Below are 18,010 nucleotides of genomic sequence, written 5' to 3' on the forward strand. Positions count from 1 at the left end.
ATCCTAAAACGGGTATGAGCATGTGTTTGCTTAGTTCATTAATGCAGGATCAAACTCCCTGTCAGGCAACCATCTGCTAGAAGTAAGTAATCCTCTCATCTGGATGTAGCCAGCTCGTAAGTGGTTAGCTACTAAGTAGCCAAACAACTGTCAGTAGGTGGATATTCCATTCATCATTACAGGTACTGCACCACATTCTTCAAAAATATTTTGTCTCTGTTCACCAGAACAGTTCAGTCACTGCTTACAGTAGATTAGAGACTGATATTAATAGCCTAAAAGTTAGAAGAAGAGACTTCCAATTCGCAGCAAACATTCTGTCTGCATTTTGCTCATCTTACACGGTCGCTTCTGAGAAAAAAATAAATAAATAAAAATCCTCAATCTGTTTGTTTTTTTCAGTTCATTTTAGGGTGACATAAACAGCTTTCATTTCTTTACATTCTACACAAGCCTCCAGAAATATTCAGTGTTTACTAGAGCTCAGTGGTGTTAAATCAAGTATGACTATCACCCTTTAAGGCCTAAATGATGGAGTGATATCCATACCAATAACACATTTTGACAGTGCCAGCACCTGCTTATATATAAATAGTTTGTTCGCTCCTATAAACCTGCAGAAAATGGCATTAAAAATTAATATGAATCCTAGAAATAACATTTTGCTTTCAAAATTTCGTGGTTTTGTATGTCATATCCAGCCTCTTGACTAATTCAGTAGTGCATTCTACAGTGTATCACATAAAAGACAAGTAGCTGGATGAAGAACTGGATTAATTCACTCCCTGTCATCATTTTGGCTGGGTAACTGGAAATGGATGGGAAATGATACTAACTAACTCTTAAGTGAGAAGAATCCTGAAATAAATTTAGCAAGTGCTGAGAGCCAAGAGGAGCTTATTAGTTCATTTTGATCACCTAAAAACTTTTTCAGAATTCAAATGTGACCAAAAATTTGTGAAAACAGGGTATTTCTGTTCTGCTATTGGATTTTTAAGAGCAGAGTCCTCAAACGTGGTAGCATCTGCAGTTGTTAATTTCCTTGTCGGGTCAGTTAAAAAGGTAGAATAGAACAACATTGCACCTGGAGAGCGGAAGAAAATTCTTAGGTCACAGCTAAAAAACTCTTTCTGGTCGGTTGATCATCTTTTGCTTTGTTTTCTCTTGCTCGGATCGACAAATTCGCAACGACCCCCTATCACCAGCTAATAAAAGCAAAATGACAGAGATTAGAGGAAACGTGAAAGTTGACTAGACCGCACTGTTTCTCCTAGCATGGAAGGCTTTCAGTATTTTTCAGAGTTCAGTCAAAGCAGCTCTTCAGTAATGGGTAGTTAAAGGAAACAAGGGGCGGCGGCGGTCGCTCGGCCGCGGAGGCGAGCCAGGGAGCGCGGCGGCGGGAGCTGTCCAGTTCAGCACCACGGCCACGTGCGGCGCCGGGCTCGGCGCACGGCTCAGCTCCGCTCGCGCCGTCCCTCGGCAAACACAACAGCCTCCACCAGGCCGCCGACTGCAGCTGGATCGCGTTCCCTGGCCAAACAGAACTGCCTTTGATTACATTAAAGCCACAGTAGTTTAGATCAACGCAGTAAAGAGGTAATCGTTTCAGACACGTTGCTAGCGCGGCAATCTCGAGGAGCACGATTTAGTTGGACGCAAATACGCCATCCTGTGCGTATTGCTAGACTTCGTGGTCCACTGATTGCCATTATACTTCTTTTAAGAGAAGTTTGAGGGGATAAATTTACCACTCCAGAATAGGCAACAAAGTATTTAATTCAATCGCTCTTAAAATTCAGCCTGAGATTATTGTTTAGATATGAAAGACGCACTTTTACAGGGACACTTACTGACTAAAGCACGTTCACTAATGTGTACAACGCATGTGCTTCTTGAAGTCTGCCTGGAAGGTCTGAGAGGGAGAAGGAAATCTATGTGAGAGCATACACCAGGTTAGATTAAAAATAAAATCCATCATAGAAGATTCATACGAACACTTAAGAACACTGCCCCGTGCAGGAAACAATACCACAGAGAGGAAATCCTTTCTTAATTTCCTCAGAACTTACGTATAGAAAGTAATTTTTCCCCTGTGAACCAAACTCTTCTAGTACAAATAAGAAATTAAAGAAAAACTTTCCATGCTCACTTTTACAGACAACCAACAGAACCGATAACATCACTAAGCTATTCCAGCACTGAAGAGATATGCAAAATAGAAGAAAAGTGTATTTGGCAAAATGCAGATAGTAACTATTAATAAACTTCTGAAAGGCTAACCACGTATCCTACTGGAGCAGAGTTTCCTAAATGAACAATCATTAAAGGATGTCTGTCTTTCTGCATCATTCTTTATTACCATTCTTCCTCCCAGTGGTTCCCTGTTGCTATACACATTTTAAATTTAAACAGTTCTGACATCCCGAAGCACCTCTGCCTACAGAAATGCACAGCATCCTCTGCACGTTGACATGTTCTGCGCTTCCTAAACGAATCTCAGCTCTTTGCATGAGAAAATTGTAGGGTTTCCCAAGCAAATTGTTCTTGTTTCCAGGTAAAATACTGCCTAAGCAGCCAACATTTATAGCCCTCTCTACCTGTCACCAACAGAGCATAAGAATACAGGAAGTCTTGCAGTCATCTCTTAAGAGTAGGAGTATAAGGCACAGCGAGTACATGCGCATGTGTGTGTAAACCTTGTACATAATCCAGAAGGGCATAATAATCCAGTATTCACTTAGCACAAATAAATGACAAGAGACATATCGAGGAATAGAGAATTGGTGATCAGAGCAGGAGTAGAGTTCTGACATCGTAATGAATGACAGGAAATCTAATTCATTTGCCTCGCTATTCCAAAGTTGTATTCTGCACTATAATCTATAGCCTATTAATATATACTATAGATATAGATATAGATAGATAGATAGATGCATGCAGTAACATAAACAGAAGAAGAGATTAGCCCTTAAAAATCTTATCTTTGTAAGGACAAATAGACTTCAGATTGTTAAGATGGTCTTCCCTAGGAAAATATTTACTGCCCCAAGTAATAAAGTCAAATACAAATGTAAGAAAATACAAAGGATGGTGGACAGGACATTGTGCTGAAAATTGACAGTATCTTGAGGTGAAAATGTGCAAATTTGCTGAACAAGTTCTAAACAGTGAAAAGATCATGTCTTTCCGTATTAGTGAGAGAGCTAGTCTTTCTTGTCCTGTTCAATACAATCCATTGTCAAATATCCACTGAACAAGAGAAAGATTTTCAGGTCTCCCCAGATGTTAGAGGGGGACATCTAGAAGTGCTGTGAGAAGGACATATCAACAGCCTCACCAAATACACCCTAATTAATACAAAACAAGGGAAAACACACCTGTTCATCAAGCCGAAGCAAGAGTTGTAGCACAGTTCTGTTGGCACATTACAGCCTCTAAGTTATCATGGTATTTATTTTTACGGCAGGGAAGCAAACTTTATGAGAAACGCTCTGTTTTAGCTGAGCAAAGCAGAGAAGTACAAAAGGACAGTCTGTGGCTCTGTCCACTAACTGTCCCTCTACAGTCTTGGGAAGTGGCACACTTAGGCTCAGCAACAAAGATGTGACAGCGATATCATTTTGCCAGTTTGACTGTGTGCCTGCAAAGCGGAGACACACTCTATGACCTGTTGGCACATCAGACTATCTAACTGCACAGAAAACTTCAGGAACGCATTGGGAATGCACAGGAGAGACCCAGCTATGGGACCACAGCTGTAGGGAACCCCTGCCACAGCCCTTGTCAATGTTAAAACAAAGTTTACAAAAGTGGGACTACACAGCTACATCAAGAGGTTTTGCAGCTGATTCATTTCCGATGCTCTCCGCATTTTTGTCCGCATCCAGCAGCTTTTTGCCTAAGTTTCCCTCGTGACTTTTAAGCGAAGGTGCATGCACAGTCGAAGGAGGTGCACAGCAACAGGGCCTTGTTTCCTTGCTGAGGAGGTTGTCATCATGCCTCTTCCCCCCTCCTCCTTGCCACCCCGGCCACAGCTTGCTGGTAGCCACCTGGCCAGTGACAATCCCTCCACCTGGCCAGTGTCATTCCTCCGCAGTCCCACCCAGGGGACACAGACTCCATCTCCAGGGGAGGAGGTGTGGGACACCTCCAAGTCCAACAAGTGCCCATGGAGAGCAGTGAATTGCATAACACAGTTCCCGTGGGGGGGGGGGGGGGGAATCAAGAGACTCATCTTGCACTTAACCTTTTGCACAGCCCCCTGCCCCTCTCCCTTGCTCCCAACCACAGGGGGCTCATGCCTCAGCCCCAGCAGGCCTCCCCGAGGTGAGACACTCACCAATGGTCGTGATGACCGTGATGGCAAAGTAGAAGGAGCCGGCGAATTTCCACTGGACACCAGCCCGGTGCGGCTCGGACTGCATGATCACCAACTCCAGCTGCCGGTAGTCCTCGGTGGTGATGTTGTACTTTCCTTTGAGCCGGATCTCCTCGGCTTTGAGTTTCTCCTCCTCCCGCATCTCGTTGTCGGACTCCAGGGCATCAAAGACGGCAGCCCCGACCAGCAGGTAGGTGAACGTGCAGATGATGAGGGACAGGGTCCGCACGTTCTGCCTCTTCATGGCCGCCAGCAAGGGGCGAGTGAGGGGACCATGTCCCCCCCTGGCCGCCCGGGGATCCGACAGGCCGCAGCAGCCGCAGCAGGGGGGCAGCTGCCGGGGGGGCCGGCGGCGCCCACCGCCGCTGCTCCGGGGCAGCTTGTGCTGCGGCGGCGGCTGCTCCCCGCCTGCCTGCTCGGGCTCCTGGGAGGAGGAGAGGCACAGGAGGCTGCTGGAGCGCCGGGACCAGGTACCCTGGAGCCGGGAAACTCTACGCAGGACTTGCCCAAACCAAGCCGTCCCGGTGCGCAGGGCCATCCAGGGCACGGCCGCTGCTCCCCAGCACCGCGGCCAGGGGCAGGGGGTGCCCGCCGCGCTCTCGCCGCGGGAAGGGGGCGCTGGGTGGCTCCCGGCCGAGGGGCAGGGGGGCCCCGGGCCGGAGTCCTGCGGCAGGCGGGTTCTGCCCCCCCACCTCCTCCTCCCAACACCCACCCACCCACCTCCCCCCCCCCCCCGCGCGAAGTCTGCGCGGCGGCGCGGGCGAGGGCTGCCGGAGGTCACAGGCAGGGCGCGGAGGGCAGCCGCAGACCGTCGCCGTCCCAAGTTTCTTCAGGCGGTGCCGCGGCAGCGGCGGGGAGCGGGCGGCGGCTGCGCGCCCATCGGCGGGCGGCGAGGCGAGGCGCAGCGGGTCCCCAGGGCCGCGGGGGGCCGGCCCCGGCTCCGGCTGCCTCGGCGAGCGCCGAGCCGGTCGGGTCGGGTCGGGTCGGGTCGGGCTAAGCGCTTGCCGGTGGGCGCCTCACTCCTTCCGCGGCGGTGCGCAGGGCAGGCGGGCTGCTGCAGGTGGCCGCGGCGCGGGTAGCGGAGCGGTGTCCGGCGCGGCGAGGACGGCGACGGTGTCAGGCGGCGGGCGGGGAGTTGGGGGCAACATCCCCGGGCGCGGCGGGGCCGGCGGGGCCCTGGCGGCGGCAGCAGCGGCAGCGGCGGGGAGCCGGCGCCCCGCAGGAGCCGCGGCGAGCGGGAGGAGCGGAGCGGAGCGGCTCGGAGCCGCCCCGGCTGGCGGGCGAGGAGGGAGGGCGGAGAGGAGGCGTCTGCCGGGCGGTCCGGGAGCGGCGGGGCACCTGCGCGGGGCAGGGCGGCGCCGCCGCCGCCGGGAGGAGCGGAGAAAGCGAGCGCTTTGCCGGGGGAAGAGAGCCGGGCCGGGAGAGAAGGGAGGGGGCTCGGCCCCGCACGGACACAAACCCCAAGAGGAAAGGTTGGGCGAGGTGGGGGGGAGGGAAAAAAAAAATAAGAAAGAAAGAAAAAAAAAAAAACCGCTACTTTCACGGCTGCTCCCCAGGCGCGCGGGGCTGGGCGCTGCTTTATTTTCGGAGGGTTTTAGAACAAAGCCGTTAAGAAAAAGAGCAACCGTCCTCCTCCTCCTCCTCCTCCTTCCCCCAAGCTCTTGACATCATCTCGGGGAAAAGCGAGCCCGCGCCCCTCAGCCATCGCCCGCACGCGTGTGCGTGTGTCTGCGCTCCGGCGGGGCGGGGGGGGGGGGCGGCTGGCCCCGGCCCGCCGCGGGCAGAGCCTTCACCCCGCCGGCGCCGCCCTGTCAGCGAAAGGCCGCGGGGCTCCCCCGGCGCGGCGCCTTCCCGGCCCCCCGAGCCTGGCCACGCCCCGGCGGGTGAAGCGGGGCCGGGCTGTGGCGGTGGTGGCGGTGGTGGTGGTGGTGGCGGCGGCGGGGCCGAGCTCGCTGCGGTGGCCCGGGGCTCGGCGCGGAGCGTTGTGGCGGTGGGAGGGCAGCGCGGGACGGGCCGGTGGCCGCGCCCGCTGCGGCCTGGCTGCCGCCGGCTGTGGCGGAGCGTTAACGGCCGGGACAGGTGGCGCGCGCGCGAGCCCCTCCCACCCCCCTCCCGCGCGCCGGGACCGCCCCGGCCCCGGCCGCGCCTTGGGCGGGGGGGGGGCGCCGCCGCCGCTCCGCAGCGGGAGGGGGGAGGGGGCAGCGAGCGGGTTCGGCCGCGGCGGGACGGAGGCAGCGCCCGCGCGCGCCGCGGCCACACACCGCCCCCCACACCGCCCCCCGCACCCCACAGCCCCACACAGCCCTGTGTGCCCCGCAGCCCCACACAGCCCTGTGCGCCCCACAGCCCCACACACACCGCCCCCCGCCCCCCACACCGCCCCCCGCACCCCACAGCCCCACACAGCCCTGTGTGCCCCACAGCCCCACACACACCGCCCCACGCACCCCACAGCCCCCCACACACCGCCCCACACAGCCCTGTGCGCCCCGCAGCCCCACACAGCCCTGTGCGCCCCACAGCCCCACACACACCGCCCCCCGCACCCCACAGCCCCACGCGCCCCACACACACCGCCCCACGCACCCCAGAGCCCCCCACACACCGCCCCACACAGCCGTGTGCGCCCCACAGCCCCACACACACCGCCTCACGCACCACACAGCCCCACACACACACACAGCCCCACGCACCCCACAGCCCCACACACACCGTCCCCCGCACAGCTCTGTGTGCCCCACAGCCCCCCACACACAGCCCCCACACAGCCCCACGCACAGCCCCACGCACCCCACAGCCCCACACACACTGCCCCACGCACCTCACAGCCCCACACACACCGCCCTCACTCAGGCCTGTGTGCTCCACAGCCCCACACACACTGCCCCCCGCACCCCACAGCCCCCACACAGCCCCGTGCACCCCACAGCCCCACACACACCACCCCACACACCCCACAGCTCCACACACCGCCCTCACTCAGGCCTCTGTGCCCCACAGCCCCACACACACCACCCCACACACCCCACAGCTCCACACACTGCCCTCACTCAGGCCTGCGTGCCCCACAGCCCCACACACACCGCCCCACGCAGTCCACAGCCCCACACACACAGCCCTATGCACCCTACAGCTCCACACACTGCTCCCAAACAGCCCCACGCACCTCACAGCTCCATACACACCACAACCCCACACACACCACCCCACAGCTCCACACACACCACAACCCCACACACACCACCCCACAGCTCCACACACACTGCCCCCACACACCCCACAGCTCCCTACACACTGCCCCCGCACAGCCCCATACACATCACAGCCCCACACACAGCCCTGTGCACCCCACAGCTTCAGACACCACCCCGACACAGCCCCACACACAGCCCTATGCGCCCCACAGCTTCAGACACCACCCCGACACAGCCCCACACACAGCCCTATGCGCACTACAGCCCCACACACAGCCCTATACACACAGCCCTGAGCACCCCACAGCTCCACACACTGCCCCCCCACAGCCCCACACACACCACAGCTCCACACACAGCCCTATGCACACCACAGCCCCACACACTGCCCCACACAGCCCTATACACACCAAAGTCCCACATGCAGCCCTATACATACCACAGCCCGATACACAGAGCGCTGTACACACCGCAGCCCCCACACAGCCCCTCACACGCCACAGCCCCACACACAGCCCTATGCACAGCAGAGCCCCCACACAGCCCTATACACACAGCCCTGTGCGCACCACAGCCCTATTCACAGTCCTACACACACCACAGCCACACACACAGCCTTACACACAGCCCTGTACACACAGCCTTATGCACACTACACCCCACACACAAACCTATGCACACCACAGCCCCACACACAGCTCCAACACACCCGTCCACCCACACAACACACAGCGCCACTAAACAGCCCCCCCCACATACCCCATCCCACCCCCCCCACACCCCATGCACAGGCCTTCCCCGCACACACCACTGCCCCACACACACACCCCGCTCCGCACCACCACACCACCCCGCACACCCCATGCCACACGCAACAGGCAGCCTCCCTCCCGCCAACCCTGTCCTGTGCTCACTCCGCACCCTCCCCCCGGCCACGGGCACAGCCTCGCACACCCGCAGCCTCGCACACCCGCCGCGCACGCCCAGGTGGCCCCTCTGAGCAGGCCGCCGGGTCGGACCGTTGCCGCACGCTGCGATACAGCTGCTGTGCAAACACGGTGACTCAGAGGAGCCAGCTGGCCGCCGGTCGATGCCACCCGGCCCGGCTCCGCACTGCCACCCGCGGGCAGGGCATCCGGGGGACGCGTGCCAGCGAGCGGCGCCCGCTTCTCCCACCGCGTGCCCGTCCTCACCCAAGCAACAACGTGCAGTGAAGGCTGAGCTTCTTCTGGCTTCTCCGACTCCCAGGACGTCCCTCATTTTAGGTCTCCCTCGAATCCCAGCCCACTGCTCTAATCCCTCCATCCCTAGGAGCAACTCCATCTACCTGACTGCGCGCAAAGACCCTCAGATGCCCTTCCAGAGACGTTAGCAGGTGGCGGGAAGCCAGGGCCTTCAAAATGGGTCACACCTGTCGGCCGAAATGGCTGCAGGAGGGTCTCAGGCTGCTCGTGGAGCCCTTCGTGAAACTCCTGGACTCAGAGGGTTCAGTCTGAGGAGGATTTCAGTCGAAGGAGGAGGAATTCATTTTGCTAATTCAGGGATGGCGATTTCACGCAGGGCAAAGTCTGCATCCCATCACCTGCGCGCGTTACCGAAATTGTTACAGTACCACAGTGAGCAAGAAGGCCTCACCAGCTGAAGGAAGCCTGTGTGTAACAGCAACAGGGGGAAGGAGGGGAAAGAAAGAGAAAAGAGGAAATATCTGGTTTCGATCAACTCCTTCTTAAAAATAGAAGCCTGATTACTGTTGCCCATTTCTGATTCCCCAAGGGAGAGCGGGGAAAAAAGTCGGATCTATAAATAGTTTGCAACACAGAGAATCCTATAGCAAAGTTGCTGGGAAAGATCAATAACATGATTCAAGGAGGGCTCCAAATTACATCTCAGGGGAGGGAGGTGCTGAACTGAATTGATAAATGAGCTGCAAATGCTGTGTGTGTTGTGTGTATCTAATTAACAGAGGGTGACTGGGATCAATAGCAACGAAGGAGCTGATCTAAAAATAGCACTCCGGCAGGGATTGCAACCTGCGGGCAACAGCTTGGATGAAAATGTCCCCCGGAGTAATTAACCTTTAGCTGGAAAGTGGTGGTTAGCACGAGGCTGAAGCAGATCCTGTGAGCAGCTGGGAATGGATGAGGTCTCGGTGGAGCTTGGAGGTACACAGCAGCGTGACGGTCACAGAGGTGCAGGACACAGGCACGCACACACGGTCACGGGCTCGCAGCCTTCCTCTGTTCAGGCGGCAGTGTGAAACTGCAGACCGGTTGTAGTGCTTTCTGCAGGAATATCTGAGTATTTCTGTGAGGCTGTAGGAGCAGGAAATATTTGTAGTTCTGTGTACTCGCAAAGGTTTCGTCATTGCTTAGATGAAAGCCACAGTCACTATATTTACATCTACAGGAACCTCCAGATGTGGGGATTTTTTTCTTGTTTGCCAGTCTTTTTGGAGAGAAAGTATTTTCTCAGAGTCCCCAGACTTTGCTCCTCCAGACTTGCCATAAAACTCCACATTTGAGCCGTGGTGCAAATAACATCCAAAGAGAAGTTTCTGTCTGCAGCAAAGCAGTCAGTCGAACTTGAGGGAGAAGGAGTGACTGTCAACAAGCTGATCGATGGCTCAGCTCACTGGCTCTGCCTGAGTGCTGAACTGAGCTGAAATCACCAGAGTGAAAGGCGGAGACAGATAGGCTCATCCTGGAACAGAAAGTGTGTTGTCACCCTGATTGCAGGACTGGGACCCAAGGGTGTAAACAGCATGACAGAGAGAAAAGGAAACCGTGAAGGTGAAGAAGCTAGAAAATATCTGTGCAAATGTAGCAGGGAAAAGATTGGAGCGGTAAGGGATGACTGAAAAGCTTTTCTTTCTTTACTGTAAACCAAAGTGGCTAAAAAGGTCTCTCCTGGCCCAAACTATTTGCCCTTAAAAAAAAAAAAAATCACATCTTTTCTTCTATGGAAAACTGTTTGACCAACTAGGGACCTGCACTGTTGCAGGCAGAGCTACTGAAGGAGTGAACCTTGATTATTCATCGGAAGGAAGGTTAACTCAAGGTGTCCACATATAGTTTAGCTTTTCTCGAATTAGCTAACTTGAGGGAGAGCAAACAAGCTGGAAGACAGCCCCTGGCTGAATAGCGGTTGCACTTGCTGCTGAGAGTTGTGCTAAGGTTTCCCGCACTCCTTGTACAAGAAGCCAAGGGGAGGTAAAAGTCTCCCATATTCAAGATAAGAGTGTGTGAGTGCTCAAGCTTTACCTTGAGTTTACTCTGCACTGAAGGAGAGTGCTAGCTGCAAGGAGAACTTACTTTCTGGTTGCTTTTGTGGCCTTCTCTGGTTACTGCTGTTGACCTGTTAGATATTGCTTGAAAGAGATCTAATGTCTGTGTCTCTGCAAGAAGGGACCAAGGCCTGCCAATCCACAAGCCTTCTTCCAGCTCAAACACTGGCCTCACAATATCCCAGATAAGGAAAAAAAAAATCAGAGCAGAAAAAAAAAAACAACTGAAAAAAGTGATCAAAACTGGAAAGAAAGATAGCAAACCCATTCATTTTTCTCCACAGATTATCAGGACATTATTTTCTTTCTCTTAAAATAATGGCAAGAAGATAGTAGCAATGGCAGTTGGATGCAGAGTCCCATGCAGGAATGGCATGGTTCAGTCAAGGGTTCATATAGCCCGGTAGTCTGTCTCCGGCAGCAGTTGGAGTGGACAGGTAGGGAGAAATTCAAACAGAACAAGCGTATGTCATTCTTTTCTCTGCCCCAAATGCTTTCCAAGCCTCAGAGTATTTTAATTCAGGGGATTTTCTGAGCCTGATGCAGTTGCTCTATTAGGTGACCTGTAATAGATATCTCCTCCAAGCACTTGACCTTTCTCTTCTTGAATCCAGGTTAAAATTTTGCATACATGACATCCCCTGACAAGGAGTTCAACAGATCTATTTATTCATGGTCAAATCTATTTATTCGTTATTCTTCAAAAAGAAGAGCACTTCTTTTTGCTAGTTCAAATCAGGCTTATTTCAATGGTCCCTTCAACTCCTCTACTGAAAGAGAAAGTGAAGGATTGGTGTCTATGCAATTTCTCCATTCCCCCCATGATTTGGTGGAGTTTTTCAAAGCCAAGCAAGGTAGCCCCATTTTGCGTCGGTGTCCCCACACAGGGATATAACATGACAGCTGCGTGTGGCTTCCCCATCTGTCTGCCATAAAAGTAAGAGGCTCCATGCCCAATTCTTTCCTTGCGTACAGGCAAGCAAGGCAGAGTTGTAGCCCTGGCTCAGTTCCCCCTGTGCGGTGTCTTGGCCCTATCTGGGATTTCTTTGCGTTACTGCTATACAAATACTGCGCTAAGCTTTGTCATCCCCAGCTCTGCATGCCCTTAAGAAGCTTAGATGCTGAGGCAGGAGAAACATTTCAACACCTGGTGAGTGATGAAATTTGCTATGGTTATTCTTTCAGGCAGCAATAGGCAGTTCTTCACGGAAGGTGGTCACACACAAGGAGTGGTTATTACCACACTATTTACATGGGATGGGTTCTTCAGATCTGTAGCAATTCCAACAGTCAGCGAGATCAAGAATGTGTAAGAAAAATTTCAGTGGCTGAGAATAGCTCACCAGAGCTCCCCCGTAAAAGTTCTTTCTTGTAAGTTAAAAAAAAAAAAATAGTTCAGGAAATGATCTGACCATGAATGAGGATTGTCCTTCACAGTGCAGCTGCAGCACTGAGGAGGTCATTGAAATTTTGGGAACGGAGAAGTGACTCAAGCTAAAAATGCAATGCCTGACTCAAAGCCTATCATAGTCAGTCTTCTCATCAGCTCTGGCAGCCTTTGGATGAGGCTGTTAGCATAGACTCTCCAGGAATGCAAAGATTATCATAAAAAGGATTAGACGCTGGACTGTAAGGAGGCAAGCTTCCCTTTAGCTTCACAAGCTCTCTTCTTGTTTTGTGTTTCTGTCAGCTCTGCGCACTTGCACACTCATTGAAATGTTCATGGCACAGGCACTTATTGGGCTGACTGCAAGAGGAAGCTGAGCTCCGCTTAATAGGTGAGTACCCCTGGGTCCTTAGTGCAGGAGCTCAGGAAAATGATGGAGATGGGAACCTTTCTGGTCCAGTTCTCGTTTTATTCTTTTTACCTTTTCCCACTGTTGTACAACCTCTATTGCTCAGGCAGGTCCAAAATCCTTCAATAGTGTTCTCGCCCCCAAGCAGTGTTTGTGTAGAAGGCAGAACAGAGAGACGATGCTTTAATTCTTGCCTTCGTTCCTCCTCTGCCTGCAACATGACAATCCTCTTGAAAGAAATCAATGATGACAGCAAACATGGGCAAATAGTCTCATTGACTTCAAGAGAGGGTGTTTGTGTGAAGCAAGTTCACATGTGGGAGAAAAATGAACAGGATCAGACCTACGCTTCATATTTTTCCCACACTTCTTTCTTTTCACAGTGAATTCACTAATATTTAACTAACCTGGGTGGCAGGAATGTGAGCATCTGGTCCAACCTAAATAGTCTCTTCTGTTCTATTTTTATAATCATGTATCATTTTTATTCTGCAGAGCTTGTGCATGGCAGAAAGGGTGAATTCACTCCTCAGTATTTAAGCCAAAGGTTTCTTCCAGAACTGCTGTGAAGGATTTGGAAGATGTTTCATTCAGACACAGAATTTCTATATAGGCACAAAGCTTTCTTTGAACATAAGCGGTTAAGGGGACAGCGTCAGTCACTGACAGTAATGTGTGCAAGGCTTCTAGGCATGCTCTAGAGAAACAGGCTGCCTTGGAGAAATTCATACTGCAAAGGTGTCGATTATTGATGGATTCATTACAGAATTGACTTCACCTAAGCTTCTTGAACCAGTGTGACTTCCAAATCTATTTGTAGATTTCCACTTGCCCACAGTGTGGCTGTCACTTTTACGTTTACTGTAGTTGACACCTCAACAAGTATTTGATGCACACTTTAGATGAGTACCTTGCATACCAAAATTGCCACTGTATAAGAACAGTGAGTCTTCAGGAAGAATCCTGGAAAAATAAAAAGGAAGAACCTTGTACTGGTACAGGCTTCATCATCACCATAGGCAAGTGAGCGGCAAGAGAACTGAGATCTAGAGCTGTAGGAAAGACAGCAGTCTTCACGTAGCAATGAGCAATGTAATTTGATGCAGCAGCTTCTGAAAGAATTTATGGAAGTGTGCATTTTATTAAAATCACCATTGAAGGAGGAAATGAATTAGGGGGCTTTCTAGCTAGTGGAATTGGCTATAACTATTACTAATGAGGTGCAACCAAAAAAGAGAAAATAGAAACTGACTATCCAAAATATTTACAGATTCTGAAATCTGTTAGGCTGTGGAATAGTCTTGTCTGGAGAAAAGACTCCATATAGTTTGAAATATTTAACATAGGGATGAGTTAAACGTTTTGATTTACCTTCCTGGCTTCTCTGTGTTGATTGTTTGAGCAGCAGGACCCAGCTTTTAACTCCTTTGAATAAATGATTGATGTATACACATTCTTTATACTCAGAAGAGCTTGGGTGGGCTTTTCCCCACCTCCTCCTTTTTTTGCTCCTCTTTCAGGACACGTGAACGCACTCACCTTTCAGATACCTCCAGAGTTGCCGGAGTGTGTTCTGTTCTAACCTAATTTTGCTGGCCTCTATTCCCATTGTTTTTGAGCTGAGCACCTCCCAGTAATGGAAAGACTTTTTCCATCCTGCATACTCATACAGCATTTCCCATTTTTCAGGTGAGGAACAGAGAGATTTACCAAAGCCATGCAGAAAGTCTGTGCCAGGTGAAGTATCCAGCTCCAGCTTTAGCCGCTGATGGACATACAGTGCATCTCGCCAGTGATACACAGCTTACTTCAGTGGGGTGGCCTCCACTACTGCATCTCTAGCAAATCTATCTTAGTGGTCCAAGACCTGAATACTCCAGCGTAATCCCTGAATACGCTGGTTGTGGGTACAACATTCGAATCTACGTGGGACAGACCAGGGCAAAGCAAGGCTGCCTGCCGTCAAGTGAGTGGAAGAACAGCATCTTTCCTCTTCTCCATACCCGTGCTGGAAGTGTCAGACTTATCTCACCAAACTCAGGCACTGGCTGGAGTAATGAGCAATTAAGAATTTGGGTGCTAAGTATTGTTATTACCATATCTGACTGTGTTGTTATGGGAGTAAAAGCATAGCAATGTGTTAAACCTCAACTAATTCAATTACATTTAGCTGTGCCAAAGTCTCTTAGAGCCATTTTCCAAAATAAATTCCAGCCTGTATATACACACAAGGCTAAACTATTTCTTTGAAAGGAAGATTATAGTTTTACTTGTAGAGATCAAGCAGGATATATAGTCTATTGAAAACCTTTCCTGAGAAACTCAGAGAGTCAGGGCAAAGCCAGTACCACCTCACGGAAAGAATTTCCCACCACCTCATATTATCGCTTATTTTGGAACTAGAGGAGGGAGGGAAAATGAACCTTTAATAACTGCCCTGGTCTAAAATCAATTGCAGTGCTCAAGACAGCTAGTAAACACACAGTATGCTTTAAAAAAAGGATTGATGCTGAGGAAAGTGAGGTGCACATTTTCCTGCTGTTGAAGTCAAATAAGACTTTTAAATAGCTTCTGCTCTGGAGGGTGCATAAGTGGCTACGGTATCAAGAGCATTTTCCCGGCTGAAGACAAGGGATTTGATTCTCAGCTCAGTTACACTATTGAAATCAGGAGTAACCCGCTGAGATGTGACTGGTGTACATTTGTTATGAGAAAAGAATGTGACAAAGACTTTGCATAAAAAATATCTAACAAGGACGTAAATTATGATGATTTACACTTTGGGGCCAGGAGTTGAGAGTCCTTTTAAAATCGCAACTGATTGATGAAGCCTCACAGCATCCCTGTGATTCAGTAAATACTATACTCAGTCTACAGATGGTTGCTCTGAAGCACAGCATGCTTACATGGTTACAAGCCCAACAAATGAATTAGTGGCAGAGCATGAACCAAACCCACGTCACTGTATCCTATCATGCAGCCTTGCTTTGGGACAGCACTTCCTTCTAATGCTTCCTTCATACAATCCACAGTCACTGAATAACTTCAGGTTATAATAGCAACAAAAGACAGTGAAGGAGAATTTCTGCTATTTCACATCTCTTGACTACCAAAAATGACGGTTTAGCATTGTCATGGTACTCCTGCCTTTACCTTTGCATGGTATGACATTTAAATGCATCGTCAGTCCGTGCCCCATGGCTCTGCTTAGCAGTCCACACCCCAGCCAGCTATCTGAGACAGCCAGTGGGAGTTTGAAATAGCATGCTGAATAGTAGGCTTAGAGATGCTCTGCTGCCCATAAAGTCCATTAAGAGCATTTTGAATAGGGGTCTGTTGTGCTAGGAATGCCTGCCACTGACGGCTCACAAGCTGTGTGCACAGGACAGACGGGACTAGCGCTAGGGGTAGAAAGCACGAGGTGGGTCAAGAGTATGATAGCGTTGCTTCTCATGCACGGTGTATTCATCAGGGGATCTAGCCTAGATGGAGAATAATAATAATAAAGAAAAAGAAACCGTGGGGGAGTGAGGAAGGAGGAGGACAGAGAAATTGGGGGCAGCTGCATGTTGAAGCTAAGGAAAGGGGCTGGGAGGAAGATGGTTGGTGCAATTAGCCATTTGGCAATGGGCAGAAGATTTCCAGTCAGAACTGCAGAAAATGTTTATCGATGTCCGCTTCCAGCTGTCTGGAGTCTCTGGCAGAATCCTCTTGACAGTTTGTCTTGAAGGCAAGAAACTAGAGAAGGGAACAGATAGCACCTGAGTTTTAGTTTTCCCAGAGGGGCAGATAGTCTGCCTTTCATTGTTCAAAATCTAGGGGATTTTGGGAAAGGCACGTCCATGTTCATTGAAGCTGCCACTGTACTGGTAGTGTAGTCTGGGCTCTCGTACACATAAGGTGTGTTTCCAAAGTACCACGCCTTGAAGATTGTTGAGCATAGTTCTTATTAAGACTTTATTCTTGCATAGACACGATAACAGTGCAGAGACTTTTGCTTCTGCTTGTGTATCAAGCTGATGGTGTGAAGAAAAAAAGTGCCGGGACTCCACCAGGGCCTCAGCCTCTCCTGATCCCAGCCTCTCCTGAGCACTGCTGAAGATTCCCTGCGTGCACCAAGATATCTACGGGATATTAGCCCTAACGTACCTCGCAAACAATCCTTCCCTCCGTTCCCCTGAACAAACTGCTCAGGGCAGACTAGCCCTGGAAGGGAAATCTGCTGCTTAAGTAGAATTTCCTCAGGATTAAATTTATGTCTACAGTAAGTGCATTTCTCTGCAGCTGGACTACAGCGAGTGGCAAAGCACCTTTGCGTATATACTGCTTTGCACCAGCATAATAGCTCTCCCCATTAGCAAAGCAAGCTGTCTTACTAAAACACATAGCTTTAGCCATACAACCACGCTGCTTTTGGGACTTTGTGCCAGCATAGCTAGACAGTCATGGTTCACATCTCCTCTAACCCCCGGGGAACGTCACTAGGCCAGCAAGATTTTGTGGTTAGCACAGGCCAAGCAGGGTGGCTGGAGCTGCAGCTGGAGGTGGCACTGGTTCTGCACCATGTGCACTCAGGGCGCTGCTGAGCTCTCACTCACTCAACCTGCTCTGGAGCTACTTTAAATAGCAGGCACCAATTACGGAACAAAAGTCTACTGGAAAATGGCAAATTACTGGCCTGCTGAGTCAGCCAATGGAGATGGGGAAGCGGGGGTTGGGCTTTTTGGTTTTCCCAGAAGATCACGACTTGGCAAGGGTAATAATTTTGGGCAGATTGAAAAGTCCTCTTGGGCAGGTTGAAAAGCCCTGAAAAGGCCTGTTTTGGACAGATTGAAAAGGCAGAAATTTGAGCCCCTGCTATAAAATTGCTTGGTGGCTTCATAAGACCACTTACTATCAATCTCATCCCCTTAGCAACTGTATGAACAGCAGGGCATATGATTGAATGTTTTTCATATAAATGTTGTTAAATAAACTACAATCCACTTCCTGCTGCACGTTTCCTTTAACAGTAAATGTCAGGTGTGCAAGATGAAACAGTGACTGAGGTGCACTCCAGGTTACTGCATCTCCTGCATTGCAAATGTGCAAAGAGCTGCCTCTCCACAAGCTACACAAGACTAAATACTTCATGTTTAGCACACTGCTAAGTAAAATAGAAGACTGATGCACTACTAATAGTTGAAGCTTCTTATAGCAGCCTCATCTGTTATCATATCCTCCTTCATAGTCCAACTTCTACGCCCTCCTCCCCGTTACTCTGGCCCTTGTGGTCTACTTATCTTGCTCTTGCTCTCCTGAGCCCATGCCTATTTCCATGCCTCTCACCTTCCTTGGCTCGGTTGCCTGCTGACTGCCC

The 18,010-nt window shown here is 51.0% G+C and overlaps 1 protein-coding gene and 1 long non-coding RNA gene across 4 annotated transcripts in view; one reads left to right on the forward strand and one right to left on the reverse strand.

Annotated features, from left to right (window-relative positions):
- Positions 1-5,003, reverse strand: part of KCNK9 (potassium two pore domain channel subfamily K member 9) — a 102,084-nt gene extending 97,081 nt beyond the window's left edge. For all 3 annotated transcript variants that reach the window (XR_695915.2, XR_695917.2, XM_009687424.2), the window contains exon 1: positions 4,340-5,003. Coding sequence is in view for 1 of the 3 variants with exons in the window: in XM_009687424.2 (XP_009685719.2) it covers positions 4,340-4,916 (577 nt within the window). In the remaining 2 variants the exon portion in view is untranslated. The remainder of the gene's footprint in view (positions 1-4,339) is intronic.
- Positions 5,004-5,727: 724 nt separating this feature from the next.
- Positions 5,728-16,099, forward strand: LOC138066099 (uncharacterized). Its single transcript, XR_011139350.1, has 3 exons — positions 5,728-5,850; positions 12,546-12,633; positions 14,341-16,099. It is a non-coding gene; the product is annotated as an uncharacterized lncRNA (long non-coding RNA).
- The last annotated feature ends 1,911 nt before the right edge of the window (positions 16,100-18,010 follow it).

This window comes from Struthio camelus, chromosome 2 (assembly GCF_040807025.1).
Source record: "Struthio camelus isolate bStrCam1 chromosome 2, bStrCam1.hap1, whole genome shotgun sequence".
NCBI lineage: Eukaryota > Metazoa > Chordata > Aves > Struthioniformes > Struthionidae > Struthio > Struthio camelus.